Raw genomic sequence first — 22,522 nt, 5'->3', positions numbered from 1 at the left:
ATACAGTGAATCACCACATAATGGGCCAGACCATTCCAAATGTTAAGGTCAATCAGCAGTAAGACTGAACCACTATCGCCTTTTGGGGGATTTACTGGGATTTCATTTTACACACAGAAGAGCTTATCATTGGGTTTAACTGTTTTTAATCAGGTTCTTTCTGCATGGGGAGATATGGTGAAGGAGGTGGTGATGGTATTCATCGTAGTTTGTTATCCTGCAGGAAGGAACGACTGTCTCGTAAAGCAGTGGTTCATCAACCGTGACAATGATCATCATGCTATATCACTGCTATCATTAACCCAGCGGAAATCAATACAAAATCTCTGATTTAAAATGGAAAACTTTTCTAGTGCATTTTCTGCCTTTGGAACAGTGCATAATTTTTTTAAAACTTGACGTCAACTCATGTCATGTAGAGATGTCATAAACTAACGCAGAGCGAGATAGAGAAAGATTTAAAAAAATATCTAATGTTGTGTATCTCTTTCTAACCCCCAGAGAAGAGAAGGAATGAAAATGGGTCAGGGTGCATGCAACCTTTGAGTCCATAGAGAGAGAGATAACAATGGGTAATGTGCCCTCAGAGCGTAGAGTTTGCACTAATGAAAAATACAATTACTCATCTGCCGCTCTGACATGAGGGATTCGTTATAAAGCGTGTGGCTTCACTTCAGAGGACTACAACAAGGGAAAACAAAACTCTTAATCATGTTTCCTCTCCTCTACTTCTCCAGCCATGTAACGACAATGGGACAATGGGCATTTGTTTTCTCTCCGTTTGTTTAGTTACATTTTAAGGGCCATTCAATTGCCTTTTAAGCTCATTTGCAACATGTTTAAATGAATGTTACAGTCACTTCTAAGTTACTTTTGAGAATTTTGAGTCCCACTGTCACCATGCCATGTCATATCAGAATGATTAAAACAATTAAGAAGAGTGACAGGGCCTGTTTAGTCCCCCTCTATCATCTGTGTCCCAGCTGGGTTAGAGGAGGCACCGCTCCGGGCACTTTCTCTCTGCTTGACTCACAGGCTTCCTAATTTAGCACTGAGACAGGGGCAGCTGTGTACTCTGTGTGTTTCACTCTGTCTGTCTGTCTCTCTGTCTGTCTGTCTCACTCCCACACACCACCACACTCTTTTTCTATCTTTGTGTCTGTCTCTCTTTTCCACCGGTCTGTGTCTATCTGTCTTTCCCTCTCAGGTAGAGCAGGGGGGCAAAGAGGCGACAGTTAGTTAGAGACAACACATCCACCGACAGCCCTGTACCCACCTCGGATATACTGTACTTTAGATGAGAAACCATTTACTTGAATAGAGACCCAGCTCTATACAGTCCTAGTCACACGGGGGACACATATATACTGTAGCAGGCATTGATACACTCTGTTGTTGCTGAATTAATATAGTATTGGCATTCTCAAGATGTCTATGATTCCTATATGTTGTATGCGGTCCCATTTGCTCTGTTTGAGAGATGACACCAATGCCGTATAAGGAAGATTAAGAACTGATTTGGCTATGTGCAGTCTATCGGTATGAAGGTAAGGGTGGGAGGATGTCTACTTCTTTGTAAAGAACTATAAATATATGTACATTCCCTAGGAGAAAGCATCTAGTTGTCTATAAAATGTGAGGGAATAACAGTGAAATTCATTGAACCATTCCCATCTTCTTCTTCCCTCTCACCAGAGTTACATCACGTGCACGGTGAAAGCCAAAGGGACGCGGCTAGCCAAGCCTGTGCTGTCGCTGGGTCTGATGTGTCTGGCCTTCCTCACAGGACTCAACAGAGTGGCTGAGTATCGGAACCACTGGTCTGATGTCATCGCTGGCTTCATCATAGGACTGGCCATCGCTACCTTCCTGGTAAGAACCTGTCCTGCAGCTGCATCAAAATTGTTACAATATCTGGTGTGCGTATTAGGACAGCATCAACACCAACTTCTTGGGACTGTGAGGCTGTCCTAAATTCGACACCATACTACTGGGTTGTAGAACCTGGATCAGCATCAGTATGGTTGTGTCCCACATGGTACCCTATTCCCTATCTAGTGCACTACTTTATACCATGGTGGGCTCTGGTCAAAAGTAGTGCACTATAGCGGGAATAGGGTTGTTAACCCATACCCTACCTGTCACATCACTCACTTACCCTACCAGTCAAAAGTTTGGACACACCTACTCATTCAAGGGTTTTTCTTTATTTTTACTATTTTCTACATTGTAGAATAATAGTGAAGACATGTAGTAACCAAAAAAGTGTTAAATAAATTAAAATATATTTTATATTTGAGATTCTTCAAAGTATCCACCCTTTGCCTTGATGACAGCTTTGCCCACTATTGGCATTCTCTCAACCAGCTTCATGAGGTAGTCACCTGGAATCCATTTAAATTAACAGTTAAAAGTTCATTTGTGGAATTTCTTTCCATCTTGATGCGTTTGAGCCAATCAGTTGTGTTGTGACAAGGGAGGGGTGGTATACAGAAGATATTAAAGGACACCAATAATAATAAAGGACTTGCTTGGGCCAAGAAACATGAGCAATGGACATTAGACTGGTGGAAATCTGTCCTTTGGTCTGATGAGTCAAAATTTGAGATTTTTGTGAGACAGAGTAGGTGAACGGATGATCTCTGCATGTGTGCTTCCCACTGGTACTGTATGTATATATATATATATATATATATATATATATATATATATATATATATATAGATATTACTGCCCTGTTAAAGCTAGAAACACAAGCATTTTGCTACACCCACAATAACATCTGCTAAATATGTGTATGCGACCAATAACATTTGATTTGATTTGACCAACCCTGCAAACTGGCAGTTGCCCCACTTAATTCCTCTGGTCCTCTCCCACCTGTCCCTCCTCGCCAAGGGCCCTCCTATGGAGTCTAAGAGCCTTTCCCCTGATCCACTGGAGCTGGAACGCCTGCAAAGCCCATTGTGCTGCTCTGCAGTTCCTCTGTACTGCTGCTCCACATAGAAATGGAATTTCCCTTTCACACAGTAACGTTCCCCCATTGGGCACTGGCGATCCATCATGGCCAGAGAGGGAAGCCAAGCATGGAGTGAAGTGAAGCAATGATCTCAAATAGGAGTTGGCTTAACGCAGATTGAAATGTGGCGAGGATGATAAAGGATTGCAGAGGCACAGTTGAGATATAGACATGCGTGCATGCATGTGCACGCTTATGCACAAACACTCACAAAGGATTTTACAGTGAACAGTAATGACAGTGGTTGTGTGTTTGTACTTCTGCTGTCGCTGAACATTTGTCGCAATCTTCCCTTCACCTAGTTCTCCTGGTCGACTCTGGAGGTGACTGGGCCATGGGTCTGTTTCTGGCTCGGTAGTCCAGTGGAGGCCCATGAGGCTGGGGTTGGAGTGTGAACACATCTCCCTAGGGGTCCCAGATGTCTGGACCAGTCACTGGCCTTACTATCTATATCTGTACCTTACCCAGAACAGGAGAAACATAATGTGGATATTAGCAGCCACACCATTCCCATATCGCTCCCATTCCTTTAAGTTAAACTCTATAAGATCCTGCCATGTTCATAACATTCCTCTGTTATTCTGCTTCAGATCTTCGTCGTATGCTTTTATATGTACATGTTGTTTTAAATTTGCTTTTATGCTTGTCCTGTCGGGAAGTGAACCTTTGCCCCAGTCTGAAGACCTTAGTCTTAGTCGTGGTAATCCAAGATGGCGTAGCAGTCAGACGTCTTTGTCCTGTCGTGTCCCTTGTATATATCGTTTTACATCTTTTTATCGCAAAAAATATTTTGCAGACTTACCCCTGCATTTTTTTTTTCTAAAATATTTATATTTACTTCGGATCTGTCCCCAACTGAAAATAGCCAGCTAACTACCAGCTTCAGTCAGCAAACCATTGCTCATCAGCTAACCTCTGCTCTCGTCTTGAACAACGTGACTCTACCCGAGCATAACGGACCTAACTGCTAACATTTTCATCTGGATCTTCACCACTAGCTAACTGCCCGGTTTCCATCCCAGAGTTTGTGGGCTAACTTCTACAGCTAGCCCTTGCTGGAATACTAATCTGCTCCCAACAGGCCCCCCTGAAGGCTTATGCTAACCAGCTAGGCCTGCTAGCTACCTAGAGCTACTTGGACTACTAATTCCACGCTAGTCTTGCCTTACCCCCATCGCCCCCCAAAGGCTAACTGCCCCTGCTAACTGGCTAACTGCCCTTGCTAACTGCTTGCTTGCTAACCCGGTCTGCTAACTGCTAGCCCCTGCTAACTGCTTGCTAACCCGGCCTGCTAACTGCTAGCTTACCTGCCCGGTCTGTAACTGCTAGCCCATGCTAACTGCTTGCTTGCTAACCCGGCCTGCTAACTGCTACCTTGCCCCGGTCTACTAGCTGCTAGCTTGTTTAGCCCCGGCCTACTAACTGTTAGCTTGTTAGCATCGGCCTGCTAACTGTCTGAATCGCTGTGTCCCCAGCCAGCCCAACCACTCACTGGACCCATATGTTCACTTGGTTACGCATGCCTCTCTCTTATATCTCTTCATTACTCAATGCCTAGGTTGTTCCACCTCCTACATATGCTGACATCAAAACATCTCTAGTATATCACATCCTACCTTACCTTTGTCTGTACACTATGCCTTGAATCTATGCTATCGTGCCCAGAAACCTGTTCCTTTTACTCTCTGTTCGGAACGTGCTAGACGGCCAGTTCGTATAGTCTTTAGCCGTACCCTTATCCTACTTCTCTGTTCCTCTGGTGATGTGGAGGTTAATCCAGGTCCTGCAGTGCCTAGCTCCACTCCCACCCCACAGGTGCTCTCATTTGTTGACTTCTGTAAACGTAAAAGCCTTGGTTTCATGCATGTTAACATTAGAAGCCGACTCCCTAAGTTTGTTTTACTCACTGCTTTAGCACACTCTGCCAACCCAGATGTCTTAGCCGCGTCTGAATCCTGGCTTAGGAAAACCACCAAAAACCTTGAAATTTCCATTCCTAACTATAACGTTTTCTGCCAAGATAGAACTGCCAAAGGGGGCGGTGTTGCAATCTACTGCAGAGATAGCCTGCAGAGTTCTGTATTACTATCCAAGTCTGTGCCCAGACAATTTGAGCTTCTACTTCTAAAAATTCACCTTTCCAGAAACAAGTCTCTCACTGTTGCCGCTTGCTATAGACCTCCCTCTGCCCCCAGCTGTGCCCTCGATACCATATGTGAATTGATTTGCCCCCCATCTATCTTCTGATCTCGTGCTACTAGGTGACCTAAACTGGGACATGTTTAACACCCCGGCCATCCTACAAACTAAGCTTGATGCCCTCAATCTCACACAAATTATCAATGAACCTGCCAGGTTCAACCCCAAATCAGTAAACACGGGCACCCTCATGGATGTCATCCTAACTAACTCGCCCTCCAAATACACCTCTGCTTTTTTCAATCAAGATCTCAGCGATCACTGCCTCATTGCCTGCATCCGTAATGGGTCTGCAACCAAACGACCGCCCCTCATCACTGTCAAACGCTCCCTGAAACATTTCTGCGAGCAGGCCTTTCTAATCGACCTGGCCGGGGTATCCTGGAATGACATTGACCTCATCCCGTCAGTAGATGATGCCTAGCTATTTTTTTAAAGTGCCTTCCTCACCATCTTAAATAAGGATGCCCCTCTCAAAAAATTTAGAACTAGAAATAGATATCAAATCAAATTTATTTATATAGCCCTTCGTACATCAGCTGATATCTCAAAGTGCTGTACAGAAACCCAGCCTAAAACCCCAAACAGCAAGCAATGCACGTGTAGAAGCATATAGTCCTTGGTTCACTCCAGACCTGTCTGCCCTTGACCAGCACAAAAACATCCTGTGGCGTTCTAGCATCGAATAGCCCCCGTGATATGCAACTTTTCAGGGAAGTTAGGAACAAATATACACAGGCAGTTAGAAAAGCTAAGGCAAGCATTTTCAAACAGAAATTTGCATCCTGTAGTACTAACTCAAAAAAGTTCTGGGACACTGTAAAGTCCATGGAGAATAAGAGCAGCTGCCCACTGCTCTGAGGCTAGGAAACACTGTCACCACCGATAAATCCATTGTAATTGAGAATTTCAATAAGCATTTCTCTACGGCTGGCCATGCTTTCCACTTGGCTACCCCTACCCCGGTCAACTGCCCGGCACCCTCCACAGCAACCCGCCAAAGCCCCCACCATTTCTCCTTTACCCAAATCAAGATAGCTGATGTTCTGCAAGAGCTGCAAAATCTAGACCCCTACAAATCAGCCGGGCTAGACAATCTGGACCCTCTCTTTCTAAAAATATCTGCCAAAATTGTTGCAATCCCTATTACTAGCCTGTTCAATCGTATCGTCTGAGATTCCCAAAGATTGGAAAGCTGCCGCGGTCATCCCCCTTTTCAAAGGGGTTGACACTCTAGACCCAAACTGCTATAGACCTATATCTATCCAACCCTGTCTTTCTAAGGTCTTCGAAAGCCAAGTTAACAAACAGATTACTGACCATTTCGAATCCCACCATACCTTCTCCGCAATGCAATCTGGTTTCAGAGCTGGTCATGGGTGCACCTCAGCCACGCTCAAGGTTCTAAACGACATCATAACCGCCATCGATAAGAGACATTACTGTGCAGCCGTATTCATCGACCTGGCCAAGGCTTTCGACTCAGTCAATCACAACATTCTTATTGGCAGACTCAACAGCCTTGGTTTCTCAAATGATTGCCTCGCCTGGTTTACCAACTACGTCTCTGATAGAGTTCAGTGTGTCAAATCGGAGGGACTGTTGTCCGGTCCTCTGACAGTCTCTATGGGTGTGCAACAGGGTTCAATTCTTGGGCCGACTCTCTTTTCTGTATACATCAATGATGTTGCTCTTGCTGCTGGTGATTCTCTGATCCACCTCTACGCAGACGACACCATTCTGTATACTTCTGGCCCCTCCTTGGACACTGTGTTAACTAACTTCCAGACAAGCTTCAATGCCATACAACTCTCCTTCCGTGGCCTCCAACTGCTCTTAAACGCAAATAAAACTAAATGCATGCTATTCAATCGATCACTGCCAGCACCTGCCCGCCCGTCCAGCATCACTACTCTGGACGGCTCTGACTTAGAATACGTGGACAACTACAAATACCTGGGTGCCTGGTTAGACTGTAAACTCTCCTTCCAGACTCACATTAAGCATCTCCAATCCAAAATTAAATCTAGAATCGGCTTCCTATATCGCAACAAAGCATCCTTCACTCATGCTGCCAAACATACCCTCGTAAAACTGACCATCCTACCGATCCTTGACTTCGGTGATGTCGTCTATAAAATAGCCTCCAACACTCTACTCAACAAACTGGATGCAATCTATCACAGTGCCATCCGTTTTGTCACCAAAGCCCCATACACTACCCACCATTGCGACCTGTACGCTATCGTTGGTTGGCCCTTGCTTCATATTCGTTGCCAAATCCACTGGCTACAGGTTATCTACAAGTCTCTGCTAGGTAAACCCCCGCATTATCTCAGCTCATTGGTCACAATAGCAGCACCCACTCGTAGCACGCGCTCCAGCAGATATATCTCACTGGTCACCCCCAAAGCCAATTCCTCCTTTGGTCGTCTTTCTTCCAGTTCTCTGCTGCCCATGACTGGAATGAATTGGAGACTCACATCTCCCTCATCTTTGCCTCGACCCTGACTAGCCTCCCAGTCCCTGCCACTGAAAAACATTACCACAGAATGATGCTGCCACCACCATGCTTCCCCGTAGGGATGGTGCCAGGTTTCCTCCAGACGTGACACATGGAATTCAGGCCAAAGAATTCAATCTTGGTTTCATCACACCAGAGAATCTTGTTCCTCATGGTCTGAGAGTCTTTAGGTGCCTTTTGGCAAACTCCAAGCGGGCTGTCATGTGCCTTTTACTGAGGAGTGGCTTCCGTCTGGCCACTCTACAATAAAAGCCTGATTGGTGGAGTGCTTCAGAGATGGTTGTCCTTCTGGAAGGTTATCCTATCTCCACAGAGGAACTCTGAGCTCTTTCAGAGTGACCATCGGGGTTCTTGGTCACCTCCCGGACCAAGGTCCTTCTCCCCTAATTGCTCAGTTTGGCCGGGCGGCCAGCTCTTGGAAGATTCTTAGTGGTTCCAAACTTCTTCCATTTAAGAATGATGGAGACCACTGTGTTTTTGGAGACCTTCAATGTTGCAGACTTTTTTTGATACCCTTCCCCAGATCTGTGCCTCAACACAATGCTGTCTCAGAGCACTACAGACATTTCCTTCGACCTCATAGCTTGGTTTTTGTTCTGACATGCACTGTCAACTGTGGGACCTTATATAGACAAGTATGTGCCTTTCCAAATCATGTCCAATCAATTTAATTTACCACAGGTGGACTGTTGAAGAAACATCTCAAGGATGATCAATGGAAACAGAATGCACCTGAGCTCAATTTCGAATCTCATAGCAAATGGTCTGAATACTTATATAAAAAAGCTATTTCTATTTTCGCTTTGTCATTGCAGGGTATTGTATGTAGAATGTTGAGATGTTAAAAAAAAATCAATTTTAGAATAAGGCTGTAATGTAAGAAAATGAAGAAAAAGTCCAGGGGTCATAATACATTCCGAAGGCACTGTATGTGCAGGTGTGTTGTTTCTAACACTCTCTGTGCACGGTCTGTGCTGCATGCATGTTAGACTGTGAGACACGCGTTTGAGAGTTCCAGTAATCAGCGCTCCGCTCAGATAAGGCATGTCAGCGGATGAAAGAGATAGGGGACCCAGAGAAATAAGATCAAACCGCCTCTCTCGCTCCCTCTCTTTCGATCTCTCTCTCTCTAGCACAAGGAAGCGAGATGAATAGGGAAGTGGGCTGGGCTAGGCTAGGAGAATATGCTGTTTACTCTGAAGAAAGACCTCTTCATTAAAGCTGAACAGTGCATTGAACAGTGCTCACTGTTCAATGCTATAAAGTACCACCTTTCCTAAATGATTCTAATCGATCAAATGATTCTAATCGATCAAACTTGGTGCGAGCCAAACACATTAGATCCCTCCATTTATATCTTATCCTTCTACTTCTAAGGTTTCCATTGGTTATCGTCTAAGGAGAGTTAACCTCATGTGATTTGAATAATATTAAATGTTTTCTATTCTTAAAATCATCCATATAGACAGAGCATCCTTGCTGCCTCTCAGGATTGCATTGAAATGAAATAAGTGTAAAACGATTTAACTCTTATTGTGGCATGATGCTATTGTTTACCATTCCAAGGTTGGTGCTCAAGCATATGATTGATCATCAGACGCTACTTTAATGAGGTGTCTCAAATTCACATTGATTGATGATCTGATTGAGTAAAGTCATTAATCTGTCGGAAGTCGGTTCATATCACGACAGATCAAATTGAGAATCGAGGGCAGACAGGCTTATATTAGAAGTGTTTTACTTAGGGGGCTCCCGAGTGGCGCAGCATCTCTGTGCTAGTGGCATCACTACAGACACTCTGGTTCGAATCCAGGCTGTATCACAACCAGCTGTGATTGGGAGTCCCATAGGGTGGCCCACAATTGGCCCAGCATCGCCCGGGTTTGGCTGGTGTAGGCCGTCATTGTAAATAAGAATTTGTTCTTAACTGACTTGCCTAGTTAAATACAGATAAAAATAAATAGTGACTGACTGTTAGTCACCTCATTAACGAATCATTAAAGTCTTCCTTAAACAAGAAGTGCAAGAGGAGATATGAAAATGTGAGAAGTAATACAGATTTTTTTAAATCCACTACAACACTATGGCATCGCTGTGTCACAGCCCCCGGTCCCTTGTTGTTGTAATAGCTGTAATGTAATAGTTGTAATGTTGTAATAGCTGAGTACCATACTGTAACAACCCCTAGCATTAGGGAGTGTTTGCGTTAGCTCATTTGGGACTGTAGATATCTTTCTCCTTGCCCGATGGTAAGGTGACTGGGGTTCCAATACGACCAGTGCTCATAGCTACACCCACCGTTGGGAAGAACTACCCTCTCCGTCTTCCTCTCCTCTCACTCTAATACCACTACTATCACAGTAAACGCCATCCAACAAAAACAATGCTGAAAAACAATTGTTATTGTTGTTGATGAGTAAATGGTCAAAAAAATAAAATAATGGTAGACATTACCCAACTCTTTGCTTTGTGCTTTTTATTGTACCAATTATCAACACCTTCCTGCTCAGTAGGAGCTAGATAATTTATTGGGAGCAATAAACTTTAGGCTTTTGAAAGGCTTTGGAATGGTGTGTTGCATAAAGGAATGGATTGGCTCGGGGAAACGAAAAAGGAGAAAGGAATGAAAGCAACTAATTTAGAGCAACAAAGGGCTCAGATATGTATTCTATTCTCCCCCTATCACCGCAGGGCGAAACGCATCCAGTATAGAAGAATGAGAACGGGAGGGAATGGCACACACACACGGACACGCACACACACACACACGCACGCACACACACACACACACACACACACACACACACACACACACACACACACAGAGTTTTGTTAACGCCAACTGTAAGATTGATCACCTCATTTTGAAGCTTAAAGCCTGGTTTTGGCCTTTACTGGAGTGTGTCATACACCATCCATTGTGAGAGCTAACTCGCTTCAGGATAGGCATGCATATCAAGCTTAAAGAGGCCAACTCTCACACATCAGACACGCATACACACATATTGGGCATGAGTGCACGTGCATGTGCGCACACACATTTTTACAGCAATTTCTTCCGGCTTCAAGCCATTGCAGATTGAAACGTCTCATTAAGGAATCATGGAGGGCAGAATCCTATATGATTCTATATGTAAGTCTTCTCCCCTGTCTGTGTGAGAATGGTTATGTTGATAGAGACTATTGTGTCTCCCTTCCACCCTCTGTGTGTGTGTGTGTGTGTGTGTGTGTGTGTGTGTGTGTGTGTGTGTGTGTGTGTGTGTGTGTGTGTGTGTGTGTGTGCGTGCGTGCGTGCGTGCGTGCGTGCGTGCGTGCGTGCGTGCGTGCGTGCCTCCTGTCTCCCCCTGCTGTGTGTGTTCTAGGTGGTGTGTGTGGTGCATAACTTCAAAGGCAAGCTGTTGCTCAGTGAAGACCCCCCGCAGGACAACATGCCTAGTGCTCCCATGATGAACATGTCCAGAGTGGAGAGCCCACTGGAGAAGTACATCGCCTCGCAGGTACTCAACCCCATGGCCTATACACTACACCCTACACCAGGGGTGGGCAACTCCAGTCCTTGGGGGGCTGATTGGTGTCACACTTCTCCCTATCCATAGCAAACACAGCTGATTAAACTAATTCTAAACTGAAAATGTGTTGATTATTGGAGTAAGGTTTGTTAGCTGGGGCTGGGGCAAAATGTGTGACACCAATCAGGCCACCGAGGACTGGAGTTACCCATCCCTGCCCTACACTCTGTGGGCATACCCTATCCCCTACACCCCTCAAACTCAACCCTACGACCATACCCCGTTCAAAGGCACTTAAATATTTTGTCTTGTCCATGGCACACATGCACAATCCATGTCTCAATTGTCTCAAGGCTTACAAATCCTTCTTTAACCTGTCTCCTCCCCTTCATCTACACTGATTGAAGTGGATTTAATAAGGAATCATAGCTTTCACCTGATCAGTCTGTCATGGAAAAAGCGGTGTTCTTAATGTTTTGTACACTCAGTGTAACTTAAACATTCTATGCATATCTATACCACTAAACTCCTGTAGGAGACAGACGATGAGGATGAGCCTCCTCAATCGTTCAAAGAGCGCATTCTGGGGTTCTTTCGCTGGATCAGAGGCCGCTTTGGGCACTTCGAGCACCTGCAGAACACAAGGCAATAAACGTATGCACCCGTTTGTGTGAGGGCTCCGAGCCTGCCTGCCAACTCTCTGGAACACACTGGCTGCATCCCAAACGGCACCCTATTCTCTTTCTAGTGCACTACTTGGTCTGTTCAAAAGTAGTGCTCTATGTAGAAAATAGGGGTCATTTGGGACACAGACACTACACAGACAGACTGGCTGACCATCTGACCAACTGGGCCTGTTAGACAGGCAGCCAATGGGCCAAAGGAGATTCCAATCAGGCCAAGATGAATTTGACTATTCAGTGTCCATAGTATTTGGCAACTCCTGGTTGAAGTGCTTTCTTTTCCTTCTTTCTCTTTTCATTTCTGATGAGTTTCTGTTGATATAAACTACATGGCCAAAAGTATGTGGACACCTGCTCATTTAATATCTATTTCCAAAATAATGCTGCTACATCATCTTCCACTCTTCTGGGAAGGCTTTCCACTAGATGTTGGAACATTGCTGCGGGGACTTGCTTCCATTCAGCCACAAGAGCATTAGTGAGGTCGGGCACTATTGATGGGTGATCAGGCCTGGCTCGCAGTCGGCTTTCCAATTCATCTCAAAGTTGTTCGATGGGATTGAGGTCAGGGCTCTGTATAGGCCAGTCAAGTTCTCCTACACCGATCTTGACAAATAATTTCTGTATGGACCTTGCTTTGTGCCTTCCCCAATCTGTTGCCACAAAGTTGGAAGCACAGAATAGTCTAGAATGTCATTGCTGTAGCTTTGTTATTGTATGCTGTTACGATTTCCCTGCACTGAAACTAAGGATCCTAGGCGGAACCCAGATTTCTCCTCCACAAAACTTTACAGTTGGCACTATTCATTCGGGCAAGTTGCGTTCTCTTGGCTTCCGCCAAACCCAAATTCGTCCATCGGAGCCGTTGTTCTCCTAGATGTTTCCACTTCACAATAACAGCACTTACAGTTGACCAAGGCAGCTCTAGCAGGGCAGACATTTGACAAACTGACTTGTTGGAAAGGTGGCATCTTATGACGTTGCCACGTTGAAAGTATTGGCCATTCTACTGCCAATGTTTTGCTATGGAGATTGCATGGCTGTGTGCTCAATTTTAAACACCTGTTAGTAACGGGTGTGGCTGAAATAGTTGAATCCACTCATTTGAAGTTTTGTCTACATACCTTTGGCCATGTAGTGTATATTCAATCAGCTGCTATGACAGGTTATTGCACTTGAAGAATTAACACACAGAAGTCAACATTAACACTGTTTATGGGTGTTGATTATGCCATAAAAAAAAGTCTAGCAATGTTTCATCATTGCCAATGACACCCTCAGCCGGAAAATAACCTGTTCTAAACATAGCCCCAAGACATCTGACATCAAACTCAGCATGCACAAATGTATGCTAAAGAAAAGAACATCTGCAAATTCTAGTGACTAGCTAGTGAGTAGCGCTATGGATAATGTGATGTGACGTATTAGCAGCCTGTTCAACTACAGCAGTCAGACTGTGGTGGGGTAACTCTTCCACCATTTCTTTACCCAGCAACACTGACAAATAACTGCATCAGTCCCATTTTAAACAAACCACAACTTTTGAGGCTCAATGAAGCCTTCATAAAACCTCTATAAGGTGCTTATGAAGACTTTATGAATGCCATATGAAGCCTTTACCAGTTGTAGTTTGCTTAAAAGGAGACCACTGCATCTGACACGGGCTCGTTTGGTTGGTTTCAGATCTGGGCAGGAGCGGACAGGGGTTATATGGCAGTTGAACCACATTATCAAGGTAGCACATAGCTACAGTACATCCCTGCACCCCCCCTATTCACCCACAGCTGCCCCCCCTGTTTCTGCATGCCCACTCCCCGCCATCCCACCCTCTTGCGTTAGTATGGGTCGTTCTAAGGCTCTCACATTAATCTTGAAGTGCCACTTTTGGCTACTTTTGAAAGCATACTGTATGACCACTAAAATACAATCGGGTTCCCCCTCTCCCTTGCTTTACTGACAGAGCTTTTTTGAGAAAAGCTACCTGAAGATGACTCCCTCCCTGCTCATAGGCATACAGTACAGCATCCCTAGTCTTCATTGATGAAGGCAGCAGACGCAGTATCTATCATAATGCATTAAAGTTTTATGAAAGAACCAGGAAATAAACTGACATGTTGTTTCCCATATCCACATGGGGGAAAACATGGGCTTTATAGTACTAGAATTTAGAGCAACTAGAATCTAGAGCAACTAGAATAGAGAAACTAGAATCTAGAGCAACTAGAATAGAGAAACTAGAATCTAGAGCAACTAGAATAGAGCAACTAGAATAGAGCAACTAGAATCTAGAGCAACTAGAATAGAGCAACTAGAATAGAGCAACTAGAATCTAGAGCAACTAGGAAAGAGCAACTAGAATCGAGCAAATAGAACAGAGAAACTAGAATATAGAGCAACTAGGATAGAGCAACTAGAATCTTGAGCAACTAGAATCTAGAGCAACTAGAAAAGTGCAACTAGAATAGAGCAACTAGAATTTAGAGCAACTAGAATAGAGCAACTAGAATAGAGCAACTAGAATCTAGAGCAACTAGAAAAGAGCAACTAGAATAGAGAAACTAGAATCTAGAGCAACTAGAATCTAGAGCAACTAGAATAGAGCAAATAGAATAGAGCAACTAGAATCTAGAGCAACTAGAATATAGCAACTAGAATTTAGAGCGTTCAGCTTCTTAACGACTTACTTAACCCTGCCTCATTTCAAAAGCTTTCATTTCTTGAGATAAAAAAACAAATACTTTTTGTGTAACTTGTCTCACGTAATTGTTTTCTTTCTTTCCTCCTTTTAGAATCACATCACCTTCGCTGAAGTCACATGACGTTGAATCGTCCGTTTTGCAAACCCATTGGACATCAACGCTCTTCACCGTCCAATCAAAAATGTAATAGTCGGGGTGCAACGCTAAGTCATTATGTACAGCTACTGTATAAGGTCTGTCTGTGTTGTTGTCTTGTCAGTCCCTGTATCATATCCTATGCCGCAGTCATGTAAAAACTCCTCAATAGCTTGATGGGAAGCTCTTTGCTGTGTTTCTCCATGTGTTTACTGCATTTATTTCATCTATTTTTGGACTTAATCCCTAAATGAGGAAAATTGACCTGATTCAACTTGAATTAACTCGACTTGTCATTATAAGCAGAAATGCTGACACGCTGTGATCCAGATGCCACTTTATACTGTAGAAGAGAGGACTTCATCATGGAAGTGACTGATACATTTTTTCCACAATGTTGGTCGGATATGTTCTTATTCATTCTGCCATCGCTTCATGTAAATTATATTTCATCATTGGACTCTATTTTGTGTACAATAAGCATTGTTACATTATCAGTATCCTAAATAATGGGAAGCTAGGGAGCATTATTTTTCTCAAATGTAGCCTACTGTATGTTGTGTTGAATTTGTAGATTGAAAAATGTCCCTGTTGCCACATACAGGGACATATATTTCAACCCCAGATTATGAGAAATGCAAACCAATGATGTTGGTTAGACTTTGATTCATGTTGCTTCATTTTTATTCATGTTGCTTCACTTTTATTCATGTCGCTTCATGTGGCAGTTCCTAAAGCTGATACGCCATCACTTGGAGCTCGAAGAGGGGTTGGTTGTCATCTGTGTGTCAGCGTGTGTGTCCTCTCTCTCTCTCTCTCTCTCTCTCTTTATTCAGCTCTCTCTCTGGTGTGGAAGGGATACAGTGAATGGAGCACAATGTCGCTAATCGTTTAGTAATTACTTTAAGTCTATTGTTGATACATGTGAACGCATGTGACAGGGAACTGTGTCACTGTCTCACAGGCCAATATTGAGATTTGTTGTGTTATGGTGAAACGTCATTGTCTTACTATGATTCTCTCAGATATTAATGTATGTAACTGAGGTTCAACAATACCACATCTGTCACTGGTGAAATTTGAAAAGGGTCTTTCGTCCTAAGACACCTCAGAGTATGCAGGGGAAAAAACTGCACTTTGCGATGCAAGCTGCGATTCGATCGACCAACCCCAGTCAATGCGAAAATAGTTTTAAGAGGAGCAATAACATTCATTTTCTGACTGTTTTGCCCATGAGTAGAGAAGAGCAGAGCATAATATTGATGTCCCCATTATGTTGCCCCTGAAATCTATATTTTTGTAATGATCACTAAAGCACTGAACTATCATAAAGGACACAACAACACAGGAACATGATAACAGCAGCACTTTAAAATCAAGCTTGACTCAGAAACGCAGGCAAGATGGCCGCCCATACCGCTGCTGCTTGGAAAATATACGTAATTATGTCTAGAACATTCAGGATTTGTCAAATCTGCTAACATGTGCATCGCAAGACCTAACGGTTAGTGTTATTATATTCAAATGATGGAAAAAGTGAACTGTATAAAATGTATACATACTGTAGGTCAATATCCTTCTGTCAGACATTATGGCTGTCTATTTTCTTATGGTTGTGCACTGTATGTATGTGTGTGTTTGTTCACAAAAAGTACAGTACATGTGTTAATGGACTAGTATTACTTTAACATAGCTATACCATGTTATACAAGTGCACATGACTATGTTCTGATTTTGTTATACTTTGACTTTAATATTTCCTCTATTTATGTTGTATTACAACCTCTACTGCATACTCAGAACTTTTTGTTACACTACAAACTCATACATTTAGTTAAACTACATACTCATACACTTGGTTACACTACATATTCATACATTTGGTTACACTACATACGCATACATTTGGTTACACTACATACTCATACATTTGGTTACACTACATATTCATACATTTGGTTACACTACATACTCATACATTTGGTTACACTACATACTCATACATTTGGTTACACTACATACTCATACATTTGGTTACACTAGATACTCATACATTTGGTTACACTAGATACTCATACATTTGGTTACACTACATACTCATACATTTGATTAAACTACATACTCATACATTTGGTTAAACTACATATTCATACCGTTTTGTTAAACTACACATTCATACCGTTTTGTTAAACTACACATTCATACCTTTTTGTTAAACTACACATTCATACCTTTTTGTTAAACTACACATTCATACCTTTTTGTTAAACTACATATTCATACCGTTTTGTTAAACTACACATTCATACCTTTTTGTTAAACTACACATTCATACCTTTTTGTTAAACTACACATTCATACCTTTTTGTTAAACTACACATTCATACCTTTTTGCTAATCTACACATTCATACCTTTTTGTTAAACTTTTGGTCCATAGGCAAGACTTTCATGCAACCTAGCTACTGATCTTTTTTTTAAATGACAGGTTTTTCTTCTTGTTCTTCCCTGGTTTGAAGTTAGACTGTTACATTGTCATTATTTAGCATAGTGAATCATTTTGTATGGATGTTGTTGATATTCTGGTCACCCAGTTGTTTTACCAAACTTCTATTTCATTCCTTTGTCTTTTTATCATGACCTTTTACACTGTAGACAAAATTCAATTTACAGTCTTGGAATAAAAAATAATTATATCAAGATTGCTCGCTCCTCCTGTCCATTCACTAACCTACTCTGAATACTAAATATCTTGCTATGTTGCTTGAGTCAAGTTTGTCTGTTGTGAAGGATATGTTGAAAATCATCTCCAAATTGTCCTTCTTCCCTGACATGAGACAGATTGACTGACCTACACTGTAAAAGATGCACAATGTGCAGTAGGGTGACATCACAGTCTGTTGGGGACTCGTTCTGCCGCTGGTTCCTTGACTGACTCTCGGAGTCCTACGGAAGACAGACAAGAAAACAAACAAACAAACAACCATCCATCACAAGAGGGAACAAGCGGCAGAGAGCCATTTATAACAGTCAGTCACCAGAGTAGAGATATATGCTGTAGAACAGAGCATTTCTGAAGCTGTTGTCTGGCTCCCAAACGACACCAAAACCCTTAGGGGATCTGGTCAAAAGTAGTGCACTATATAGGATATAGGCTGCCATTTGTGACACAGGTTTCCTTCATTCTATAGAATCTCCTGGCACACTGATCTGTCTTATCTGTCCCATGTGGGATGTATCAAGTGTCTCGGAGGAGTGCTGATTTATGATCAGTTTAGCCTGTTAGATCATCTTTTAATAACACTACATAGACGTGGAGATCTGAACCTAGATCAGCACTCCTACTTTGAGACATGTGATACATACAGACATCTACAGGTGCACAGAGGCCACTTCTGAGGGGGTTTCTCTCTGTGATTTACAACAGCATTCCCACCTCGGGTTACAAAAAAACACATGGGAAAGGAATTGGTTAGTTAACTTAGTTCTATCGGAAATACTTAAAGTGCTATAGGAGCGCTTATTCGAAGGAACATACCAGAAGAAAAAAAGATGATATGTGATGATGTGACAAATACAGTCCATTTCATAGAGAAGAGAAAACAGTCTCTCAGACTTACTATTACTGTCACCATACAATATCCACTCTGAATGAGGAATGATGAGATTGAAAGACTACTCTGCATGACTTTGAAGTGCCTCTGTCGTCCTGAATACAATGTCTTCAATTGACAAAATCGCACCCATTCAATCTCTATGCGAACATTCATCCATATGTGAACTTCAAATCTTCAAAGACTTCCCAAGCATATGTGCCGTTTGATCCACTTGATCCACTTTGTGTTGCCATGGAAATTAATTATGTATTGGACCAAATGGATCCTGGGGTTTCTAAAGAACCTATAGAGTTATTACAAACCTATTAGAACGTACTACATAAAGAAAGACATTCATATTCTGGTCTTGAATTGTGTTCACTTGAAGCAATTCTAAATATAACAATGTCCTTGTGATCTTTGTTGCGAGCTGAAAGCACCTGTTTCAATTGAGACTGAAACGTTTTGTAAAGGGTGCTGCTGATAATACCTAATGTTTGACGAGAAAGCCGGAAGAATAGTAGTATTATTACAGTAAAGCAGGATGTCATTATGTTTCCATTCACAGTCATTTACATAGACGAGAGAAATTAAAAAGGTACCAATGTGGTCTTAATTTAGAATTGAGATTTTCCAACGATAATTACGTTCCAATTTTATTTGGAGGTGAAGAATACAGGCGTGGTTGACAGATGGGCAGCTTCTGTTATGCACATGCAACTAGTAAATGATGGTGGCAGCACTTAACTGGCAGTACTGAGCTGACCTGCCAGTCTGTCAGGATGTGTACACTCTGAGTGGAGTGACAGAGAGTCGCCATGGAGCTGTGGAAATACTCACCCAAGGCCATGTTGATCCTTCACCCCACCGCAAGGATTCTTCTCTGGGCATCTGTCTCCCTTTTCCAACCCCACCTCCACCTCTCTGGTCCCTCCTGGATCCGCTGACCTTCCGTCCATGCTGTTGGCTGTCTCCTTTGCTGTCTTTAGCACAGCCAGAGAGCCCAGTATCTGGAAGATGTGTCTGGGTCTGGCTGCCCCTGGATACACCAGAACCACAATCACTATTATGCAGAAGGCTGGTGAGACTGTGGCTGTCAACTGATGCCCCAGAGAACTTTCTCACTTTCCAGGAGTGGTGTTCTGGTTGACTGACCCGCACCTGTGCTCCGCTGTCCCCGACGGGCTTCCCAAGCAACCTCCAACCCACTGGTCTAGTTCCAGTTCCAGATGTGGTCGGGCTCACATGGTTCACATAGTTCATCCTAGAGGACAAACGTCGGCACAGCTCCAGTATCTCACAGCCAGATGCTCTAATTGTGTTTTGGAGGTTTGGCAGGATTCTGGAAGGGAGCCGAGATGGTTCAGGGTTCTGTGCCACCATCGCCCTACACCGCCATGGCACTTCTAGTTCCTCTGCAGACTGCTCTACACACAAAACACATGAAGAGGCTGGGCCCCAATGGGACCTGGTCAGTGGCAGCAGTCGCTGCTTCAGTCTCTGTTGTTTGATGTTTGTTTGTTCAGATTGCGGTGAGGAATATTTTTTGCTTTGAGCAACTTTTCTATTCTTCTGAGGTGGAGGATCGTCGACGCCCGTTTGGGAATGCGTCTGAGCACAGTTGGAATTGGACGTGTTAAATCTCTCCCAGCAGGGGTTATTCTGGAGCTGTCTAGGAGATTTCACTGGGAGAGGAACGAGATTGGCAGTGAGCTTCTCCTCTATCTCCATCCCATCCCCCACTTCTTCTACTGCATAGGACCGTGGCCCAGATATCAAATGGGACGACACTACGATATTCCTCACATCCAAACATCTGCAGTTCAGGTTTAACTCTCTTCTAACCCTCTGGCGTCCGTGAAATTCATTCTCATCTGGGAGAGAAAAAAATGACGGGAGAATGTTCATGTTTACAGCTCTAATCTTGTCACACTACTCAGCTGTGGGAGTGTGTTAGGCTACAGCACGAGCCCTCGAACCAACGCATTGAAATCAGCTCATTACAAATGCAAAAGTGATAGAAGACAAAGTGAATCATTTACATGGAGAAAATGCCATCGTTACGGATTTAATGATAAAACAGGATAGGTATGTTTGTTCTCAGCCATACTACAAAGCCTTAACACCAATGTCAGTGATGTTTAAACCCTCAGCATTTTCACTGTGTTTAAATCACACACATTCTTTAGGAAACAAATAACATAAAAATAGCATAGGAAAAAAATTCCCTCAAGCAAATAGACCCAAAAGCCAAGAGTGTTTACCACCCTTACGGAAAAACCACATGAATTTCACGTGATCTCATGTGAAGTTAATGTGATAACATTAAGCTACATGTGAAAACAAGATCTCGTGAAATAAATGTGACATGGGGATGGATGCAAAATTTCACCAACATTTCAAATTTGAAACTGCAATTCACATGTGAGATTTACATGTGAGGTGAAAACATGAAAATATAATAAAATGGTATGGGTGTTTCAAGGTAAGTGGTACGCTGTTCAGCTAAAATAGCGTAAACATCTTTAATCAATATGATTACACTTGACATGATCACTTAGTGCTGACTTTTCAATATGACCCGACCTGGGACTCACAATCTCTGGATTCGGAGTATGCTGATCTTTTTCCTGCACCACAAACTCCGTAGCATTCTCAGGAGTCATCTACAGATTCATTACCTATACTACATCTCTAAGCAAAAGAGTGACATCTCCACTGCTATTTTACTAATCAGTTAATCTCACTATTCTCTCATCATTGATTTCATGTACTTATTTCAGCAATTTGAGCGTTTTCTATCACTATGATAAAAAACAGCATTGAGTCTTCTTGTGTATGATGCTACAAGCTTGGCACACCTGTATTTGGGGAATTTCTCCTATTCTTCTCTGCAGATCCTCTCAAGCTCTGTCAGGTTGGATGGGGGGCGTTGCTGCACAGCTTTTTCAGGTCTCCTGGGATGTTCGATCGGGTTCAAGTCCGGGCTCTGGCTGGGCCACTCAGGGACATTCAGAGACGTACCCCGAAGCCTCTCATGTGTTGTCTTGGCTGTGTGCTCAGTGTCGGTCCTAAGCAGGTTTTCATCAAGGATCTCTGTACTTTGCTCCATTCATACAGTATTTGCCTCGATCCTGACTAGGCTCCCAGTCCCTGCCACTGAAATACATCCCCACAGCATGATGCTGCCACCACCATGCTTCACCGTAGGGATGGTGCCAGGTTTCCTCCAGACGTGATGCTTGGCATTCAGGCCAAAGATAATCTTGTTTCTCACGGTATGAGAGTCTTTAAGTGCCTTTTGGCAAACTCCAAGCGGGCTGTCATGTGCCTTTTACTGAGGAGTGGATTCCGTCTGGCCATTCTACCATAAAGGCCTGATTGGTGGAGTGCTGCAGAGATGGTTGTCCTTCTGGAAGTTTCTCCCATCTCCACAGAGGAACTCTAGAGCTCTTTCAGAGTGACCATCGGGTTCTTGGTCACTTCCCTGACCAAGGCCCTTCTCCCCCGATTGCTTAGGTTGGCCGGGCAGCCAGCTCTAGGAAGAGCCTTGGTGGTCCCAAACTTCTTCCATTTAAGAATGATGGAGGCCACTGTGTTCTTGAGGGAACTTCAGAAATGTTTTGGTACCTTCCCCAGATCTGTGCCTTGGCACAATCCTGTCTCAGAGCTCTACGGACAATTCCTTTGACCTCATGGCTTTGTTTTTGCTCTGACATGCACTGTCAACTGTGGGACTTTATATAGATAGGTGTGTGCCTTTCCAAATCATGTCCAATCAATTGAATTTACCACAGGTGGACTTCAATCAAGTTGTAGAAACATCTCAAGGAAGATCAATGGAAACATTTCATACATTTGCTAAAATGTCTAAAAAACATTTTTCACTTTGTCATTATGGGGTATTGTGTGTAGATTGATGAAGATTGTTTTTATTTAATCAATTTTAGAAGAAGGCTGTAACGTAACAAAATGTGGAGTCAAGGGGTTTGAATACTTTCCAACGGCACTGTATAGTGTATGCTTGATGCTCTGGGTACATCTTAACGACAAATGTCTGTTTGCCGGGCATCACCTGTGAAATCTCATGTGAAAGAATCCACATGTGAGACTTCATGTGAAATATCATCGCATGTGAAGTGTTCCAAAACCACATGGT

The 22,522-nt window shown here is 43.1% G+C and overlaps 1 protein-coding gene and 1 long non-coding RNA gene across 3 annotated transcripts in view; one reads left to right on the top strand and one right to left on the bottom strand.

Annotated features, from left to right (window-relative positions):
* Window positions 1–17,469, top strand: part of LOC115105063 (phospholipid phosphatase-related protein type 5-like) — a 108,051-nt gene extending 90,582 nt beyond the window's left edge. The window contains exons 6-9 of one of the 2 annotated variants that reach the window (XM_029626612.2): window positions 1,696–1,872; window positions 11,105–11,239; window positions 13,618–13,669; window positions 14,724–17,469. In XM_029626612.2, the coding sequence (XP_029482472.1) occupies window positions 1,696–1,872; window positions 11,105–11,239; window positions 13,618–13,669; window positions 14,724–14,743 (384 nt within the window). In that variant the 3' untranslated portion in view covers window positions 14,744–17,469. The remainder of the gene's footprint in view (window positions 1–1,695; window positions 1,873–11,104; window positions 11,240–13,617; window positions 13,670–14,723) is intronic. The other variant, XM_029626615.2, reaches the window with a different exon arrangement.
* On the bottom strand, window positions 16,834–21,099 carry LOC115105062 (uncharacterized). The gene is made up of 2 exons (XR_010460470.1): window positions 19,204–21,099; window positions 16,834–17,713 (listed from the first exon to the last, which is right to left on the bottom strand). It is a non-coding gene; the product is annotated as an uncharacterized LOC115105062 (long non-coding RNA).
* Window positions 21,100–22,522: the final 1,423 nt, after the last annotated feature.

The sequence above is a fragment of the Oncorhynchus nerka genome, linkage group LG22, assembly GCF_034236695.1.
Source record: "Oncorhynchus nerka isolate Pitt River linkage group LG22, Oner_Uvic_2.0, whole genome shotgun sequence".
NCBI classification, from domain to species: domain Eukaryota; kingdom Metazoa; phylum Chordata; class Actinopteri; order Salmoniformes; family Salmonidae; genus Oncorhynchus; species Oncorhynchus nerka.
This window is presented reverse-complemented; position numbering and strand designations above follow the sequence as displayed.